Source organism: Erythrolamprus reginae, chromosome 5 (genome assembly GCF_031021105.1).
Source record: "Erythrolamprus reginae isolate rEryReg1 chromosome 5, rEryReg1.hap1, whole genome shotgun sequence".
Lineage (NCBI taxonomy): Eukaryota > Metazoa > Chordata > Lepidosauria > Squamata > Dipsadidae > Erythrolamprus > Erythrolamprus reginae.
The window spans coordinates 71,176,683-71,198,008 of record NC_091954.1 but is presented as its reverse complement, the minus strand read 5'-3'; the positions used below and the strand labels follow the sequence as shown (position 1 = coordinate 71,198,008).

Genomic DNA, 21,326 nt, shown 5'->3' with positions numbered 1-21,326 from the left:
ACTGCTCAAAAAAATAAAGGGAACACCTAAACAATACAATATAACTCCAAGTAAATCAAATTCTGTGAAATCCAACTGTCCACTTAAGAATCAACACTGATTGACAATCAATTTCACATGCTGTTGTGCACATGCAACTTTGTAAAGAAGTATTCAATGAGAATATTTCATTCATTCAGATCTAGGATGTGTTCTTTGAGTGTTCCCCTTATTTTTTGAGCAGTGTATTATTGTTGTAAATAAACAATATATTAATATATTGTTATTGTTATTAATTAATATATTAATAAACATTAATTGCCAATGAAGAATAATTTCTCCCAGAATTGTTAAATTTGTCTAATTTAGACTTACCCATTGATTTGTCTGCACAGTACTAGTAAGTCGTTGAAAAGGAACAAGTAGATTTCTCTAAAGAGTTTCTTGGTGCGTAGTGTACGGGAGGTTTTAGGGCCATTCATCTGCTGGAGTTCTCCCTGCTTTAGCAGCCAGCGAGAATGAGAGATGATGGGCACAGACTAATGATGGAAAGAAAACAGAGATCATAATCAAGCAGAATTTACTGCTAAGAAAGGAAAGCTGCCCCCTTAAAACAAGGGCCAAGACTGTTGGGCATTATGGCCCTTGAAGAAATTCATAGGTATAACTCAGGCACAATAACAATAGGGTATAACAGAGGGATAACAACATAATCAGAAAGTGTGATCTATCTGGAGGTTTTGTATTAAAAATCGGTTAGCTCCCAAATTTTAATAGCATGACTGTGGTCTTTATGGCTACAAAATGATGCTAAAGGACTATTACTCATCTCTACCCTAGAATGGATGGGACCTGTATTAACAAGAGGTACACTCTCTGAAGATGCAGTGTCAGTTTTTAACATTACTGCTATTCTTATTACCCTTTGTTAAAGATTTTTATAATAAATGTGAAATAATGATATAGGGCAGTGATGGCGAACCTTTTTTGGTTTGTGTGCCAAAAGGGGTGTGTTTGGAGGTGTGCTAGCATACACATACAAGCCCACATCCATTCCCTCCCCCCCAAACATGTTCACTCCCCTTGCGCTGTCCCAGACACATGCGCACAGGCCTGTCAGGCCCAAAGTCATTATGTGAAGCCAAAAGTTGGCCTTACAGTTAGTAGTGATAGAGGAATGGGGTGGAGTGAGAGAGAGAGTGATACCGTGTTTCCCCGATAGTAAGACACCCCCGATTGTAAGACGTATCGGGGGTTTCAGGGGGGTCGGCTAATATAAGCCGTACCCCGAAAGTAAGACATATGTCTTACTTTCGGGGAAACACGGGGGTATTGCCGGGGGGGAGCCCGATGACGTCGCTTCCAAGCTCCCCGCACGCCCCTCGCCTTTGCCTCGCCACGGCGCCACCGCCTCTTCCCCTGCCGAGGCTCGGCTGCAAGCGGCCAGCGAGGCCGACCGGCTCCGAGGCGAGCGGCCGGAGCTGTGCCCTCCGTCGCCTGCCTCCTTTCCGGCAGCTCCCCGCGTGCCCCTCACCTTCGCCTCGCCGCGGCGCCACCGCCTCTTCCCCTGCCGAGGCTCGGCTGCAAGCGGCCGGCGAGGCCGACCGGCTCCGAGGCGAGCGACCAGAACTGCACCCTCCTTCGCCCGCCGGAAAGGAGGCAGGCGAAGGAGGGCGCAGCTCCAGCCGCTCGCCTTGGAGCCGGTCGGCCTCGCTGGCCGCTTGCAGCCGAGCCTCGGCAGGGGAAGAGGCGGTGGCGCCGCGGCGAGGCGAAGGGCGCGCGGCCGACCGGCTTCGAGGCGAGCGGCCGGAGCTGCGCCCTCCTTCGCCCGTCTCCTTTCCGGTGGGCGAAGGAGGGCGCAGCTCCGGCCGCTTGCCTCGGAGCCGGTCGGCCGCGCGCCCCTCGCCTTCACCTCGCCGCGGCGTCACCACCTCTTCCCCTGCCGAGGCTCGGTTGCACGCGGAAAGGAGGCGGGCGAAGGAGGGCGCAGCTCCGGCCGCTCGCCTCGGAGCCGGTCGGCCTCGCTGGCCGCTTGCAGCCGATTCTCGGCAGGGGAAGAGGCGGTGGCGCCGCGGTGAGGCAAAGGCGAGGGGCGCGCGGGGAGCTGACGGAAAGGAGGCGGGTGAAGGAGGGCGCAGCTCCGGCCGCTCGCCTCGGAGCCGGTTGGCCTCGCTGGCCGCTTGCAGCCGAGCCTTGGCAGGGGAAGAGGCGGTGGCGCCGCGGCGAGGCAAAGGCGAGGGGCGCGCGGCCGACCGGCTCCGAGGTGAGCGGCCGGAGCTGCGCCCTCCTTCGCCCGCCTCCTTTCCGGCAGCTCCCCGCGCGCCCCTCGCCTCCAATGTAAGGCATACCCCGAAAGTAAGACGTAATGGGGCTTTTGGGGGTAAAAAGAAAGTAAGACACTGTCTTACTTTCGGGGAAACACGGTATATGCCACCACACATTCCTTTCTGCTAATGCCATAGTAACAAACACAGGAAGGAATCAATAATCCTGCATAGGATTGGTCCTCATAGCTGTATTTGTGGGTGTGGGGATGTGATATGGGGTTTTGACCCGGATGTAATCTAAGGCAGTGTTTCCAAAACCGTGGCAACTTGAAGATATTTGGACTTCAACTCCCAGAATTCCCCAGCCAGAATTCGCTGGCTGGGGAATTCTGGAAGTTGAAGTCCAAATATCTTCAAGTTGCCAAGGTTGGGAAACACTGATCTAAGGGACTCAGAGTTGGAATGATTCAAGTCGAATCCAGACATGGCTGTTAATAAATCGTACCCTGCAAGAAGCACAGGCGTGGAAGTGGTTTATTTCTCAGATGCTATTTGGTTCGCTGACAAGGCCTTCCTGAAGCCTGGGAAATGAAAGAAAAAGCCCAAACGGGCAAACCAGAAGTTTGGAAAAATGCGATTTTGTTTTGCCATTGTGCTTTTTTGCACTTTGGGGCTTCAGGAAGCTTCCCTAAACCCTACAGAGTACAAAAAAACAGCACAACAGCAAACCAGGAGTATGTTTTTGCAAACTTCCGGTTTGTCCATTGGGTCATTTTTTTTGCCTCCGGGGCTTCAGGGAAGTGTCCAGAGGGTGAAACAGCCTTTCCAAAGGCCAAAAATCAGTTGGGCAGCGCACTTATCTGTGCTGGAGTTGAAACATGGCAAAATCTCGTGTGCCCTTCGATATGGCTCCCTTGCTACCTGTGGCACATGTGCCATAGGTTTGCCATCACAGATATACATTATATGGGATGTAGCCAACTAAGCAGGGATGTAAAGATCTGAACAAGTAACAGGGACCTCTGGAGGATTTATGATGAGTCCATTTCCCTAGAATTTCCCAACAGATTTTTAATTCCTCAAAATATATCCTGAATCTGTTGTTTGAATTTGTATTCCCTAATTCCTTTAGGAACTCAAAGCAGCATGAGTCCACGGAGAGGGGCGGCATACAAATCCAATAAATAATAATAATAATAATAATAATAATAATAATAATAATAATAATAAGACAAGATTTGAATCCTCAATTCATTATTCATTATAAATGTTACCCATTTCACTCTAGCTAGTCCTTTTGTAATATAAGCCAAAAGAAGATCTAAATAATGTTCTACTTAGTGCAAACTAGAACACTTACATTCAGATTTTTTTCTCAAAATTCATCAGATTATTTTATCTTCATCAAGCAAAGACAGCCCCAAATGCTACTTTCCAGATAACAACCTGCTTCCTTAGAATTCTGTAGGATCTTTAAAACCTAATTGTTTGCTCATCATGATTTACCAGCTTATATTTATACCTTGATCTTAAATTCCAATTTCTTCTGGATGCTGATCATTTGCTCTGTGCGGCTCATCTTTCTAACACCTTCATTACATGCCTTCACTATCTAAAAGAGAAAGAGAAGAAATAGTGTTTATTGTCCAAAGATTCTGCCTTGGAGCTTACCAGTTAAAATGAAGGGGGCTTTCTAACCTTTTATAACAGCAATAAAGAAACAACACAGGGTAATCTAAGTAGAGCAATACGGTACTTACATTAATTTATATTTAGGTAAGTCTTTGTTTACTTGACTTTACTATAATTGTAGGAACATTTGCCAGCCTATTCAACATGCAGGAGTGGAGTGATATCAAAACTCCCTAAAATCTCGTAAGGATTTCCTGTCACTCAAATTCTTCCCATTGTCATTTCATTCAATAGGAGAAAGCAGTGGTAAATCTCTTCCATATTATTGTTAAACAAATAACAAGGATATGTTCATGAGTCACCAAAAGTTAAGCTCAACTCAAGGGAAACTTTATTTTTTTCTTTTGTTCATTTTTATTTAAGAAATCTTCTAACCTAGATTGGCTACAGATTGGTCACTCTTTTTCACTGTGTAAATAGTACTTATTTAAACATATTCTCTGACTATATGTCCTTAAAGAATGGGCAAAGACATATAAAAATCTATAATGCCTCTAAAATGTAATGTTCCATTCAAACAGGATGGGCAAACTAATTCAATTCAATTGCTCTAAAATATTTGACTGTAAGACTTAATACTTTATGCTATTAAGATCCTGGTCCCAGTGATATTGAGGGTTAATCAAAAAAACATTTTTGAATGGTTTCAAATATATTTTTACTTGCTACATGACATTTGTTATGTTATGTGTTCACCATACTGGGATTCTGTCAAATTGCAATTTAGTTCTCATTATCAAACCATGCCAAGGTCGGAATATATAATTTGGGTGGCTAGATAAATTTGTTAAATAAATATAGTTTTTATAGTGACCCAATCATACAGTCGTCAGTAGCATGTGCGTATAAACCGGTAACATATAAAATAATTCTATCAAATTTGAAATAGAGAGTGCATACTATATAAGACATGATAGTATTCTACTAATCAAAAGCTTTCCAAAAGAGCTCCATTTTAATTTGCTTTCATAATGCTAACAAGATTTATCCTCTTCTGGTTTCTGACTTGTAATGGGGGTTTTAACTAGGTTAATTCTAGTTAAAGAAAATTCTGGATATGCAGTGATACAATTTAGAGCTCTAAAAGTCAAAGCCATTTAATTGTACCATGAAATTGACTGACAATCAAAGTAATGCCAGCAGAACAAGGGGAATGTGGGCCTAGCATCTTAGCTAATGCATGGGTTGCTGTGTTTTGAACCAAGTACACTTTCCGGATGCTTTCTGAGAGCAGCTCATGTAGAGTAAATTGTAGCATTTCAATCAAATGGTGATAAGCACATGAGTCACTGTCATAAGGTACGCCCACTCCAGGTAAGGTCATAATTGGTTTTTGTGTATGGTAAAAACCACACAGAAGCTTATAGCAAGTTTTAAATAGAAATATGTGTTTAGCTCTTTATTTATTTGTATTTATTGTTAGATTTTTATCCCGCCTTTATTACATTATAAGTAACTCAAGGCAGCAAAAGTACTATACTCCATCCTATTCCTATTTTCCCCACAACCATCACCTTGTTAGATTGGATTGGGATGAAAGTATGTGACTGGCTCAAAACAACCCAGCTGGCTTTCATATCTAAGGCAGGACCGGAATTCAGGGTCTTCTAGTGTCTAGGCCAGCACTTTCCCAAACCAATTGCCCATATTAAACAAATAATTCCCTCAACACTGTCAGACTTTCTACTAAATCTGCACTTCTATTCTACTAGTTTTTCTCATCATTCCTATCACCCATTTCTTCCCATGTTGACTGTATGACTGTAACTTGTTGCTTATATCCTAAGATTTTTATTAATATTGCTTCCTCATTGCTTATTTGACCCCTATGACAATCATTAAGTGTTGTACCACATGATTCTTGACAAAAGTATATTTTATTTTATGTACGCTGAGAGCATATGCAGCAAGACAAATTCCTTGTGTGTCCAATCACACTTGGCCAATAAAAATTCTATTCTATTCTATATGTGTAGGCCATATGTATACCTGGATGGACTACTAAACCAGAGGCAGAGTTGTCATCCTGCATAGACAAGGGAGGGCAGGTACCTTCATATTTCATTTCTTATCATATATTGGTTCAGTTTAATAGTAAATGTGTAATTTGGCCTAGCCCAGAAATATGCATTTAGTCAGAAAGGACACATGCTCAGGGGACTCCTAAAATGGAGTTTGAATGAAATAAAACACTTTAAAAAATATATGCCGTGACTCAACAATTTTGGAATCATAAAAGTAACTCTGCACTTCTAGATGCAAATCTGACCTATTAACAGTCTTTGAATAGTGGCAGCTAATTAAATTAACTGCTCTCCATGGATTTTTATCACCTTCAAGTGTTTGACAAAAGCTTTGGATCTGAAAGTTTGAATTAGTTTTTCCTCAGAAAAAGCATTTCCTCTAATGATCCTCACAGGTGTTTCAATTCAATACTAATCAACTCTCGCTTAGACACCTGCTTGATTGGTTTTCTAAAGGAAGTGAATATTTTATCAGACATTTTCCTGATTCAGTCCATTAAAAAATGCATTTGCCTAAAAGAGAAAATGAAAACCCTAAACAAGCTTACTACTTCCAGTTCCTTGTGAGCCTCAAGAGCAGTGACTTCACGTTCAGATTTTTCTTCCACTTTCTTCAGGATATTCTGCACAAAGACCAGGGGAAATGTTATTAACTTGCTTTATAGAAACCTTATATTTTATAAGGTACTGTGTGTGTGTGTGTGTGTGTGTGTGTGTGTGTGTGTATACAGTGATCCCCCGAGTTTCGCGATCCCGATCATTGCGAATCGCTATATCGCGATTTATCCACCCGATGACGTCACTCCCTTCCTTTCTCATCTTTCTTTCTCTCTTTCTTTCTCTCTTTCTCTATCTTGCTTCTTCCTCTCTCACACTCTCTTCCTCCCTCTCTCATCTCTTTCTTTCCTTCTCTCTCTTTCTCTATCTCTCCCCCTCTTGCTCTCGAGCGGCAAGCGAGCAGCCGGGTGGGCGAACGGGCAAGCGGCAAGCGAGCAGCCGGGCGAACGGGCAAGCGGCAAGCGAGCAGCCGGGCGAGCGGGTGACGGGCAAGCGGCAAGCGATCTTGGGGTTTCCCCTTTGCCTGGGCGGCGGGAAGACCCAGGGAAGGTTCCTTCGGCCGCCCAACAGCTGATCTGCTCCGCAGCGCGGCAGCAGCGAGGAGCCGAAGATGGGGTTTCCCCGTTGCCTGGGCAACGGGGAAACCCCATCTTCGGCTCCTCGCTGCTGCCGCGCTGCGGAGCAGATCAACTGTTGGGCGGCCGAAGGGTCTTCCCCGCCGCCCACACGCAAACTCCACCATCTGCGCATGTGCGGCCATGGAAAAAGGGGCGCGCATGCGCAGATGGTGTTTTTACTCCCATGCCGCTACATCGCGAGTTATCGATTATCGCGAGGGGTCTTGGAACAGAACCCTCGCGATAATCGGGGGATCACTGTGTGTGTGTGTGTGTGTGTGTATATATATATATAATATTATTATATTATTATATTATTATATTATATATACATACATACAGTACAATATTTTTAATAGGGATTTTATGTGTTCTAATTCCAGATCAAATATTGTCTATCTGTCTGTTTGTCTGTACATACTGTATGTATTGTTAAGTTGATATTATTGTTGAACAATACTACTTGAATACAGGTGTAAGACTTTGGTGCTAATCTTCTGTTCACAGCCAAATTTATTTATTTATTTATTTGTTTGTTTGTTTGTTTATTAGACTCGGGGCGGCTCACAACACAATAAAACAGTTCATGACAAATCTAATACAGTGATACCTCATCTTACAAACGCCTCATCATACAAACTTTTCGAGATACAAACCCAGGATTTAAGATTTTTTTGCCTCTTCTTACAAACTATTTTCACCCTACAAACCCACCACTGCCGCTGGGATGCCCTGCCTCTGGACTTCCGTTGCCAGTGAAGCACCCGTTTTTGTGCTGCTGGGATTTCCCTGAGGCTCCTCTCCATGGGAAATCCCACCTCCAGACTTCCATGTTTTTGTGATGCTGCAGAGGAATCCCAGCAGGGGAATCCCAGCATCGCAAAAACGGGCGCTTCGCTGGCACCGGAAGTCTGGAGGTGGGGTTTCCCAGCGAGGGGAGCCTCAGTGAAATCGCAGCATCGCAAAAACACAGAGGTCCAGAGGTGGGGTTTCAAGGACTTTGGTGTTTTTGCGATGCTGCAATTTCACTGATGCTCCCTTTGCTGGGAAACTCCACCTCCAGACTTCTGTTGACAGCGAAGCGCTCGTTTTTGAAATGCTGGGATTCCCCTGCAGCATCGCAAAAACACAGAAGTCTGGAGGTGGGGTTTCCCATGGAGGGGAGCCTCAGGGGAATCCCAGAGTGCAAAAACGGGCGCTTCGGCTGGCAAAAGGGGTGAATTTTGGGCTTGCACGCATTAATCGCTTTTCCATTGATTCCTATGGGAAACATTGTTTCGTCTTACAAACTTTTCACCTTAAGAACCTCATCCCGGAACCAATTAAGTTTGTAAGACAAGGTATCACTGTAATTTACAATTTAAAATATTAAAAAAAAAACCATTATTAAGCAAACATACATACAAGCATACCATACATAAATTGAATTGAATAGGCCCGGGGGAGATATCTCAGTTCCCCCATGCCTGACGACAAAGGTGGGTTTTAAGGAGTTTACAAAAGGCAAGGAGGGTAGGGGCAGTTCTAATCTCTGGGGGGAGCTGGTTCCAAAGAGTCGGGGCCGCCACAGAGAAGGCTCTTCCCCTGGGGCCTGCCAACCGACATTGTTTAGTTGACGGGACCCGGAGAAGGCCCACTCTGTGGGACCTAATCGGTCGCTGGGATTTGCTGGGATCAAATACCCGTAAATGTTTCTTATTGATTTTCCATTTCCCATTTGAATGTTACGTCATCTCCTTCACTGGTGGCACCCACATAACAATAAAAAGAAGAACATAAATTTATTGTACCTGTACCAGCAGTTTCAGCCTTGTGATTCTTTGAAAAGGCAAGATCAAGAAAGAGGAGAAAGGCAGGCCTTTGCATTTTGGATCCAGTTCCAACTGTAAGATCACCTCCCGGAAACCTGGCTTGTCTTGGCTGCCAAAACAGACAGATTGAGAGAAGTATTTGTTATTTCCTTTTGTTTTAAACCTGTAGGAGTAACTGATCTGCTCTGTGTTATTCTTTTAATCCATGACACTACCTTTCTCAATACTCTTGGCCTTTGGCTTGGGTCTTGTTTTGAAAATTGTGGTGCAAACAATATTAGAGCTCTGAATGCTGGTTTATGGTTGAGTCTATTTATAGTATTGGGGAATGGAAAAATAGACTTTTTATGTGCAAGCAAAAGTAATGGCTTCCCTTGTGAAACATACACAGACTTAGATGCCTATGCTGTGTGTGGGGGTGTATGTGAATGGAGAGTGTGTCCAAGCAGTTGAGTCAGAGACTTAATTATACATTTTACACAGTCAGATTATTGTGGTACGGTGAAGTGCATATAGTCAAAGAAGACGACTTTCTATAAGGTGCTTTGACTGAGGGAAACCTTGCTGGAAATATTGAAATGAAGAATGCACTAGATGGGAAGCTCAGGCATATTCTGTCAGTGACATGGCTACTGTCATTCAGTGGTACAGAAAAGCAGCTCCAATTTTTGTTTATGTTGCAAGGAAGGTCATGTTATTGGATTCCTCACAGCCAAGAAAAGGCAGCATTGGAAGGGAACTTTGTGTTCATAATGAACAATAGAGGGAAGCCTCTGGAATAAAAAGATGAAATCTAAATTACTGGTTTACAGCCAAAGCACAAAACAGTTCTTTCCAGTGGGGGCTGCACTTCCTATGTCACAAGCCAGAATCTAAAAAAATAGCAGGTGGACTAGGAGAAAAACTTAATTTATGTTTAAATGTAAGTAAAAGTAGGTACAGATAAGCCTTTATTCCTCAATTGTGCATTTACTAATTTCTTTCCTAGTTCAAATTGAAAATTACAATTTGTTAACAATTTGGACATCTCTGAAAACTGCATCCCAGCCTATCAGGGATTTTTGATTGATTTTAAAGGTTTATAAGTTCAAACAGGCTGCGCAATCATCATTGGAAGACATTTGACGCAAACCCTAAACACTGGCTCGGAGGTGGGGTTTCCCAGCGAGGGGAGCTTCAGTGAAATCGCAGCATTACAAAAACACTGAAGTCCTCGAAACCCCACCTTCGGACTTCAGTATTTTTGCGATGCTGGGATTCCCCTGCAGCATCGCAAAAACACGGAAGTCCGGAGGTGGGGTTTCCCATGGAGGGGAGCCTCAGGGGAATCCCAGCAGTGCAAAAACGGGTACTTCGCTGGCAACGGAAGGTACGGAGGTGGGGTTTCCCAACGAGGGGAGCCTTTGCCTGGCAACAGAAGTCCGGAGGCGGGGCATCCCAGTGGCGGTGGTGGGTTCGTAAGGTGAAAATAGTTCAGAAGAAGAGGCAAAAAAATCTTGAACCCCGGGTTCGTATCTCGAGAAGTTTGTATGAGGAAGGGTTCTTAAGACGAGGTATCACTGTACTTGCTAAGAAACAATTTAACCTTGAATCACAGGAATAAGTTTTAGTCAGAATGGCAGTAAACAGACGTTTGCTTGTATAGATAGTCCTCTACTTCAGACCATTCATTCAGTGACCGTTCAAAATTACGATGGTGCTGAATGAAATGATTTAACAACCCCTGCCTGAAGTTGCAGCTGCTACAACATATCTGAACAAAACAAACCAACAAATTCATCTTCCCTAATGACCAACCCGTAAGGATCCCTCGCCTATCTTCTCCCCATCCCATCCTGCTGGGTCGCTGTAGACTATGAGCTGCAAATATGTTGTTGAGGAAAGAGAGCAAGTTGGCCATGGAAGCAGGCATAATTTTGGAGTGGCCATAATTTATTAACCCTCCTCTGGACCTTAATTTGACTTAATTTCTGAAATACAAAACCATCTTTACAGAATAAATTTGGTACAGAGGACGTCAGCATGAATCAAAAGGAATAATTCAATTTTTAACTGTTAATGTGATTCTGCATAACGTTCCTTAAATGACTTTGGTAAAAATGTTCCTGACCTTATCAGGATACATTTTGGTTCAGGGGGAGCAAGTTGCTGTAATTATTGGGGAACCTACAAGCTGTATTTTTATCATTATTTGTATGTGCGTGGTCACAATTCTTAGTTCACTTCTTAATATAATAAAGATTTCCCCCCCCCTAAAAGATTAGAGATATCTGTTCTGAACCAATCTTCATTAATTGGTAATGTAGTAAAATCAGATGTATTATCAGTCACAAAAAAGGCTTACAACGAAAAGGATCTCATAATTTCATCAGTTCACTGCTCAAAAGAGATTCTGTCCTTGCATCAATACTGCAGGTATGAAGAAAAACTATCCTGCCAAGATTAAAGGGAGGCAACTAAGGTGTATTCCCCTCTCTCCACCTGCTTAATTCTCTCTTATAAAAATGGTGCCATGCAAACTGAGGTACAGAACAACCAAATGTAGCTGCGAGAGCTATCATGGGCTTCCCTAAATACGCCCATGTCACACCAACACTCCGCAGTCAGCATTGGTTGCCGATCAGTTTCCGGTCACAATTCAAAGTGTTGGTTATGACCTATAAAGCCCTTCATGGCACCGGACCAGAATATCTCCAGGACCACCTTCTGCCGCACGAATCCCAGCGACCCGTAAGGTCTCACAGAGTTGGCCTTCTCTGGGTCCCGTCAACTAAACAATGTCGTTTGGCAGGACCCAGGGGCAGAGCCTTCTCTGTGGCGGCCCCGACCCTTTGGAACCAACTCCCCCCATATATCAGAGTTGCCCCCACCCTCCTTGCCCTTCATAAGCTCTTTAAAACCCACCTCTGTCATCAGGCATGGGGGAATTGAGACTTTCCCTCCCCCTAGGCTTATAAAATTTATGCATGGTATGTTAGTATGTATGATTGGTTTTTAAATTGGGGTTTTAAAGTAACTTAAACTTAAATATTGGATTTGTTTACATTGTATTATTATTGCTGTGAGCCGCCCCGAGTCTGCGGAGAGGGGCGGCATACAAATCTGATTAATAAATAAAATAAATAAATAAATATCTCTCTTTCTGATAAGGTATGTATCTTTTGTCTTTTATTCTGGTATGAAATGAACCTCGTGTTTAGCACTTAATTATTCGTTTGTAATTGCAGAGACAATTACATCCGCAGAACTCAAAGGTGTTTGGCTTTCAGAATAAAGGAGCATCTTCTGAAATGGGTCCAAACAGCCTTGAGTAATCCAACAACAGTAGCAAATCATGGCCATAAAATGCTTTCTTCAACCATTGTGAGACACTTATTATCTACGGATCATCAGTGGATCAAAACTCTGCGTATAAAGTGTTACTTTGCCATCAGAACTCCTGCGTTTTGTTGAGATGGTTGCCATTTGAAGTCCCTGTTATGTGTGCAGAAACGGTTTTATGTCAATCTACGCCTCCCATGGACATATGGTTTGCCATTGGTTGCTTTTCTGCATATGTTATAGGCTTAAGTAATGCTCTTGCTAGATCTTATATTTGAAGCCATGTCATTGTAATGTAGATATTGATGAGTCAATACAAAATGCTTGCATCTACTTCTGCTTGTCTTTTGGCTGTGTTGTTTAACTTAACAAAGACATGAGTACCTAAAGCCTGAGCAAAATAAATTCCCCTTGTGAGCTAACTATTTAGATCCTGAAGTTTATCCAGTTGCTGTGCTGGAATTAAATTGTTTCATTAGCAAAGCCATGCTTGAGAAATTGCACTCACAGAATTTGCTTGTAAGCTCTTTCTTGGTAGGTCTGGTTTGACACATAAGTGACATATACTGAGAAGTGGCTAACAGCATGCTGATGGACGATGTCGCAGACATCAGAGATTACAATGTTCTCTTCTACTCGTTTCTCAAGATCTAAGAGAAATCTAAACAAAATAATAATCATTCAAATAAATATAAAAAAACTCCATATAGTCAACAAAGAGGGAAAATGACGGAATCTTCAGTTTATATTTCGCTTCAGTCCCTTTTTTAAAATATTTTTTATTAATTTTTAATAAAAAGACAAACAAAACAAACAAACATCGAACATATACAGGGGCTACAATTGCCCTGCTCAAAATAGAAGTCTTTCTAATACAGAAAAGAAAACACTAAAATTTGTAAGATCAATACAGAGAATATAAAAAGAGAGAGGGAGATATTTTTTTTTGTATTTTGCTTCAATTATTTCCAGCAAGAGGCAAAGAAAGTTGTAAAATATAATCTCTAAAATATTTTCATTTTTATTTGCATTGCTGAAGGAGATCTCTATTTCTTTTATACCACATTTGAGTCATATGAATATTATATCTGAAAGTTCATTACTGTATTTTAAAAAAAAGCAGTATTCAGTGCAAACTAAAACATGACTATTTAATCATTTTTACTTTATCTGATTAATTTAGTTTAATTAATTTATTACAAAATGTGAGCAAAATATACTGAGACAAACTAAGTTCTAGACAAATTGTGAAAAAATAATGTGACAATAATTTAGTGATTCTTATTTTTGTTTTTTAAAGATTTCTGCCCTCATTTCATGAGTAGAGGGAATAGCATGCATACATAATCACATATCCAGGGCTAGACCTCTGATTCCAAGGAAGAGGTGTAGCTGTATAATGAGGAATAACATAATGACTGATATTCACATAACAACTGCAGTAAATCTGGTAAATCCAAGGTTGAGAAAGCCAGAAAATCTATAGCTTTTTCTAGTTCGAATTAATTTGAAACATTGTTACTCTGGAATTATTTATGTCGTATGAATCTAACCCTTGACAAATGAGATATCTATCAAATCCAACATTGTTTTTCCACAATGTTCAACTGAAAAGACACACTGTCTTTAATTCTAGAGATAATATATGGGATAAACAGGGCTATTCTTAAACACATTGCCTCCTCTGACAGTGCCTACAGGAGTAGTTCAAAAAGATACAGGACTGTGGAAGTAAGCAGTGAGGTTCCAACCATCATAGTAACATCCATAATTTCCACAACATACTAAATCCAAACTTTTCTACAGCAGCAAGAAAGTGGACTCACCTGATGTAGTTTTTTAAAATGTGTTTGCTTCTGATGCAAAAGATATAAGACTTAGCAATCTTACTATGTCAGAGAAGCAATTTTGAACACTACTATACATTTGACTAACTTTATTAATAATTTCTGTCTCTTTCAGAAGATGAGAACAATTCTACCCATGATAAGAACCATTTAAGGATTTACCGTTCACTGACTGCCATGACATCCAGAACATTGGAGAAGAGGATGTGAGCCTCTGAAGGATGCAAAATCTTTTTCAGTCGATCATTTTCCATGAAATGACATATCAATAAATTCAAACTTTTGTAGTATGAGGCTTCTGAAGTGACCAGTTCAAACATAGCCTGTAGGAGAATTCCAAAACTATATTATAAAGTCATGGTTCCAAAACCCTCCATTATTGTTAGTTAACTTAGTTTTATCAGAGGGATAGGGAAAATTTAACAAATCTCTGTATACAGTATATTTCATTCACTACCATGTCAGCTGCTTTCAGTAGAATATAAAGCAATGGAAAAAATATACTGTATATATAAAAAAACCCATATAAATAATGGCAGAAGAAATGAGAGCTTGCTAGCATGGTTTATGCATACTGGAATAAATATGTAGATTCTAAAGACTGTTATTCGGGCCCAGTGATTGACATGAGCTGTGGTGACACAGCAGTTAGAGTGCAGTACTGCAGTCTGCTTCTGCTGACTGCCTGCAATTTGGCAATTCAAACCTCACCAGGCTCAAAGTTGACTCAGCCTTCCAAGGTTGGTAAAATGAGGACCCATATTTTTGAGGGCAATGTGCTGACTCTGTAAACCGCTTAGAAGGAGCTGTAAAGCATTGTGAAGCTGTATATAAGTCTAAGTGCTATTGCTATCTACACTTGTAGCCAGTCTCATAGACTTCTTTAGATGTTCATCTATACAGATGAAACAGAACATCATATTAGGAACTTTTAAGCAGTTGAATCAAATTCTCTAGCTCTAAAAGAGCAATGTACTTTTTCTTACAACTTGAAAATATTTTCAAAATCAGATATAATCTTAGGATACAAAACGTCTGTTGTTTAGTGTTTTTCATTACACTTTAAATTTAAAAAAAATGTCACTGTGTGAATGGATAAGAATTACATGGGTTTTAATTGAAAGAGAAAGGGGAATGATAGCAGTGTTGTAACAGTGAAAAAAACATAACTTATGAAAAGAAGCTGTATGAAATAGACTAAAGATAAACATTCCATTTTAGCATTATTGCCAGCTTTTAATTATCATGGATTCACATAAAACAGATAGTTCCAGTATGGGAATACTGTTTCATAACAGAATAGACAAAATGAATCAGCAAAGCATCTGAGAGACAAATTAAATAAGATTGCTCATAATTGGGGAAGTTTCTCCAAGCTACCCCTTTCAGAAAATTATTTACTGTATACAGTATAAGGCGCACCTTTTTCTCTCCTAAAAGAGGCTGAAAATCTTGGTGCATTGAATGTAGCACTGCCCAGTCTCTCAAAAAGAGCTTTGGGATGCTGAAAGAAACAGCCTCTGAAATGGAGCTTTGCAAGGCTGAAAAAACAACCTCTCAAATGGAGCTTTGCAAGGATAATATACCTGTTCCAATCTGTTTAAGGAAACTAACCTCCGCCAAAACTAAGGTGCGTCTTATACTCCAGTGCATCTTATAGTCTGAACGGTGACATATATATTAACCGTATGTCACATTTCTTTAACACTTCAATTACATTTAAGGAAAATTCTGAAATGGATAGCAAGAATGGAAGGTGTCTTGATTTACTCCAGCACAACCATCCTAAATAACCGGTACTAAACTGAAACATGAGCTAGTTCTCCCTTTCTGAATACCATTAAAACATTGCCCTTTATTTAATTACCGCATTGAGTTAGTTGATGTGAATCATATTTGCCTAATATAGCTGGACATAGTTACATCCATCCATCCGTCCATCCATCCAATTCATGTAGCTGCACATTTCATGAGGGACTTCCAGAACATCAAAAGAGATAGAACTAATTTAATGTTGGAAAAGGAGGGAAGTTCTCTAAGGCAGGTACCGCAGAAGCAGTAGGTTGCTCCCGGTTTGGCCCAGTTCTGTGAATTGGTAGTGTCAGCACCGGGAGGCTCTGTCCACCCGCCCAAGTGGGCACGAGTATGCACCTGACCAGTAGCAAGAACCCACTACTGTACAAAGAAGGCCTATTTCTTGGGACCCATAAAATGGGATGTGTTAATATAATTGGGGAGAGGTGGTCCCCACCCAGTTCTTTCTTTCTTTCTTTCTTTCTTTCTTTCTTTCTATCTAATTTGTCAAACAAGTATAGTATTATAGTACTATAAGTAGAACGTAGTAATAGAAAGGATAATAAGACAATAGGACAGGGACATTAGGCACATAATTGTTGCATGGGTTTTAAATTGTCGGGGTTTTATATATTGTTCTTTTTTAATATAGATTTGTTGCAATGTTATATTGTTTTTGATTATTGTTGTGAGCCGCCCGAGTCTTCAGAGAGGGGCGGCATACAAATTTAATAAATTATTATTATTATTATTATTATTATTATTATTATTAGTGCACTTATGCAAGCCCCTTATGCCATGAAGCTCTTTAAAAATGAAAACAGCTCCTTGAATTGGACCAAAAAGCAAACTGGCAACCAATGCAAATCACAGAACAGAGCAGAGGTTTATATAAGCTCTCTTAGGAGCACAAATAACTGTATGCTGCATTGTGCACAGGCAGAAGTTTCTGAATACTCAAGGATAGTCCCATCATGCAGTAGTCACAATATATACATGACCTGAAGCTGTGCAAAAACCTTCCTAAGCATGACAGCCACCTGGTCTTCAAGCTTGATTGCTTACAGGATCAGAATTCAGCTTAATCAATTTCTGCCCATTCAGATCCTTCAGATACCTGGATAAGATGTTCACACTATTGCTTAATTTACATGGGCATCATCATCTCACCTCATGGCAATGAATAAGCTCGCTCAGCAGCCTCACATGCACATACACACATAATATTTTCATATAACCCTTTTTAGATATAATTGTGGCATTACACTGTCTCAGTACACAAAAATAAACTTTCTGGATTGAGATAAAGGTTGCATATAATTCCATGTTGAAAGGAAAAATTATCTATTTAGAATGCAATGCTCTTCATGGGTTGCATGTCCAAACATGAAGACATACTTGCATTCTATTGCAAACTATCAATATCTAGAACTGAATCAAAACAAAAGTCTTGCTCCCAGCAATGAAGCTACCAGTACAGAATGGCAAGGCAAGAAAGAATGCCCTAGTTGCTATGGCAACAGGGATGCATTCCCTCTTTCCCTTCCAATCACACATAAAACAACTCAAAATCCTTGTTAACATTCAATGACAGCATCAAACAGCTAAATATAATTGCCTATATGACACTTGTCATCATTATATTCTGTAGTTGAGAAATGCACTATGTATAACCATATACTGAAAAAATGTTGGAATGCCATAATTGGCACAAAACTAACAATATTTCAAAAATTGCAAATTATAAATGTACCCTATAAATGTGTGATTTTTAAGTTTCAGTGCACTGCTGATGTTATCTAGCTTGGTAATGAAACATCTGCAAGAAAACCAACAAGGTCAAAGAGTAACAAGCACACCACAAATTTTATTTTGTTTTATTATTCTTTATTAGATATGTGTGCTGCTCAACTTGTCTAGAGGCTAGTCTAGAATTAAGTGATTATAGAATTTTATATATCACATGCGGAATTTTGTAAGGCACTCAGAAGAACTTTAACATATAAAAATATTAACAATCATCAGCTGCACTGAACCACAAACTAGCTAACCACATTTTAATGTTGGTAAATGTGTGAACTTAATCATATGGTTTAGGAGTATTGCATAGCATCTTATGAAAACCCAAAACATTAGATTTTTTTTAAAAAAAATCATGGTTAACTATGGGTAACATGTTATATAAAGTAGCTTCTTACATAATTGCATAGTTATGAAACAAACTGTAGAATTTTTAATTCTAATGTTAGCAATTTATATGCCTCTAAAAATATTCCAGTGAGATAAAAGAAATCCATCACTCCCTTGAAGTAAGAATTAACACTAGGATAAAATGTCAATATGTGAGGTCAGAATATGACAGGTATATTTTAAAGTAAGATTTAATCAAACTTATTCGGGTTTTCAGAAGAGGATTAAATATACGCTCCTGGCATGGTCCCAAGGGCAGAATACTGATAAGAAATTTAAATGTAATTGTTTAGAATAATTGCAAAAATATTTTCACATGCTAATAATTAAATTGTAAATTCATGTAATTGTTAGCTGGCTTTCCACACCATCTCCATTATAGTCACATTCTTGGTCATTTCCTCCTTGCCAGAATGGTACAAGAACCTGAGTAATCTCTCTTTTAGCTTGTCTTCCTATTTTTTGCATCATTAAATAACTCCTGTTTAGCGCAAGGAAATCCTGGTGATTCATGTTTTTTTCCTGTACTTGATATTCAACAGATATCTAGATAATTAAACTAATCCATCAGCGATATAGTCATTTTTATCATCATGCAATAATGTTTCTCTCCTTACTTATGTTGATTTAAAATAATTCAACCTGCTACAGTGTACACTTACTGTCACTGGCAGTTAGCCCAATATCAAGATTTACTGAAAAGGTTAAGTGCTAGCTTCCTCATATACTCTAGTCTTATCTCCAACCTGTTTGGCAAGTCCTTAAAAAGCAATTTTTTTTTGCAATTTTCAGATAGTATTTTAACAGGCGTCTATTTATGTGATACCGATAAACCCTGGCATAATTCCAAAGGAATATATCAGTTTTCTAAGCAATGATTAAAAACAGAATATACTTTCCAACTGCTTTCTTTTCACTTGTGACTTCTTTTGCAATTAAATGGATTTAATAAGGGCTGATCCGCAATTTACTGGAAACAGTGCTTACATGCCCGTGGACCCAAGGAAAATACCAGGCAAGAAAGAGTCAAATAATTTAAAAATATGAATGCAAAATTGATGTACAGGTAGTCCTTGAATTATAACAGAAATAGGGACCAGGATTGCCATCGCTAACCAATGCAGTTGTAAAGGGCAACATTACATGACCATACTGTTATGTTCGTTTAAAAGAAATAAAGGGAAAATCACTGATTGGTTAAGACGCGGCTAGGTTTAGGTTGCAGCCAAAAATAAACGGTTGTCAGAAAAGTTCCCGCGCTAAAGAAAAGATATAAATAGGGCAACGGATTAGCCATTGCCCTTGTTAGGAGTTGATTGTTGAGAGGACCAGTTCGATGTTATGCCTTCCGAAATAAATGTGTTTGAATTGAAACAGTCCCCGGTGCAGTGATTTAACAGTGGCGATGAGGAAGTCGAACTCCCGCTGAACAACCATGAGCTCGGTCATGGCTCAACCGCCGCCTTTCTACAATCCGGACACAGAGCCATGGACGTCTTACATGTCCAAATTTCACATTTTTCTGCAAGCAAGTAACCTGCAGGATGCTGACAACGACAGAAAGCGAGCTCTATTTTTAAATTATTGCGGACCAACAATTTATAGCTTAGCCTCCATGCTGATCGACCCAGACACGTTAGAAGCTGTCGCATGGTCCACACTACAAACCAAGCTTGCCGCACTCTCCTGTGCAGTGATTTAACACACATCACTTAGTGACAGCAATCCCAGGCAGTCCCGATTGCCATCATAACTCAAGACAGTTTAAATTTTTAAAAGTGAAGAGGTGTAAAGTTACAGGCATGGAATTTAGGGGGAATGCAGGGATACCAGCGGTGGGGAGAAGCCAAGAGTGGGTCTGAGAAGACTGAGATAGGCTATACAGAAGCCACAGGAGGCCAGGAGAGACTGGCGCAAATCGAATGTGAGAATCACAGGAGGCCAGGAAAGAGCCAGCAGAGATTATGTATCAACAGGGAGGTGCTGTAGGAGGAAATAAAAATGGAAGCGACTTATTGAGGTGACTTGCAACTTTCCCTGCCAGCTTCCCAACTGAATTTGATTGTAGGAAGAGGACAGGGGAGGATGCAAATGGTGATCACTTGAAACATAGAAGTCTGACGGCAGAAAAAGACCTCCTGGTCCATCTAGTCTGCCCTTAGACTATTTTCTGTATTTTATCTTAGGATGGATATATGTTTATCCCAGGCATGTTTAAATTCAGTTACTGTGGATTTATCTACCACGTCTGCTGGAAGTTTGTTCCAAGGATCTACTACTCTTTCAGTAAAATAATATTTTCTCATGTTGCTTTTGATCTTTCCCCCAGCTAACTTCAGATTGTGTCCCCTTGTTCTTGTGTTCACTTTCCTATTAAAAACACTTCCCTCCTGGACCTTATTTAACCCTTTAATATATTTAAATGTTTCGATCATGTCCCCTCTTTTCCTTCTGTCCTCCAGACTATACAGATTGAGTTCATTAAGTCTTTCCTGATACGTTTTATGCTTAAGACCTTCCACCATTCTTGTAGCCCGTCTTTGGACCCGTTCAATTTTGTCAATATCTTTTTGTAGGTGAGGTCTCCAGAACTGAACATAGTATTCCAAATGTGGTCTCACCAGCATTCTATATAGCGGGATCATAATCTCCCTCTTCCTGCTTGTTATACCTCTAGCTATGCAGCCAAGCATCCTACTTGATTTCCCTACCGCCTGACTGCACTGTTCACCCATTTTGAGACTGTCAGAAATCACTACCCCTAAATCCTTTTCTTCTGAAGTATTTGCTAACACAGAACTGCCAATACAATACTCAGATTGAGGATTCCTTTTCCCCAAGTGCATTATTTTACATTTGGAAACATTAAACTGCAGTTTCCATTGCTTTGACCATTTATCTAGTAAAGCTAAATCATTTACCATATTACAGACACCTCCAGGAATATCAACCCTATTGCACACTTTAGAGTCATCGGCAAATAGGCAAACCTTCCCTACCAAACCTTCCCCTATGTCACTCACAAACATATTAAAAAGAATAGGACCCAGAACAGACCCTTGTGGCACACCGCTTGTAACCTGACTCTGCTCAGAATACTCGCCGTTAACAATAACTCTCTGATGTCTACGCTTCAGCCAGCTGCAAATCCATTGAACTATCCAGGGATTATGACCCTGGATCTCTGCAATACTAGAGTTGCAAGCCAGGCACACCAGCACTCGGA

The 21,326-nt window shown here is 40.5% G+C and overlaps 1 protein-coding gene across 4 annotated transcripts in view; it reads right to left on the bottom strand.

Annotated features, from left to right (window-relative positions):
* The window catches only part of NGEF (neuronal guanine nucleotide exchange factor), an 89,916-nt gene that overhangs the window by 8,879 nt on the left and 59,711 nt on the right, over positions 1-21,326 (bottom strand). For all 4 annotated transcript variants that reach the window (XM_070753046.1, XM_070753047.1, XM_070753048.1 and 1 more), the window contains 6 exons: positions 14,279-14,439; positions 12,778-12,930; positions 8,928-9,057; positions 6,511-6,585; positions 3,769-3,858; positions 355-518 (listed from right to left, as the gene is read on the bottom strand). In XM_070753046.1, the coding sequence (XP_070609147.1) occupies positions 355-518; positions 3,769-3,858; positions 6,511-6,585; positions 8,928-9,057; positions 12,778-12,930; positions 14,279-14,439 (773 nt within the window). The remainder of the gene's footprint in view (positions 1-354; positions 519-3,768; positions 3,859-6,510; positions 6,586-8,927; positions 9,058-12,777; positions 12,931-14,278; positions 14,440-21,326) is intronic.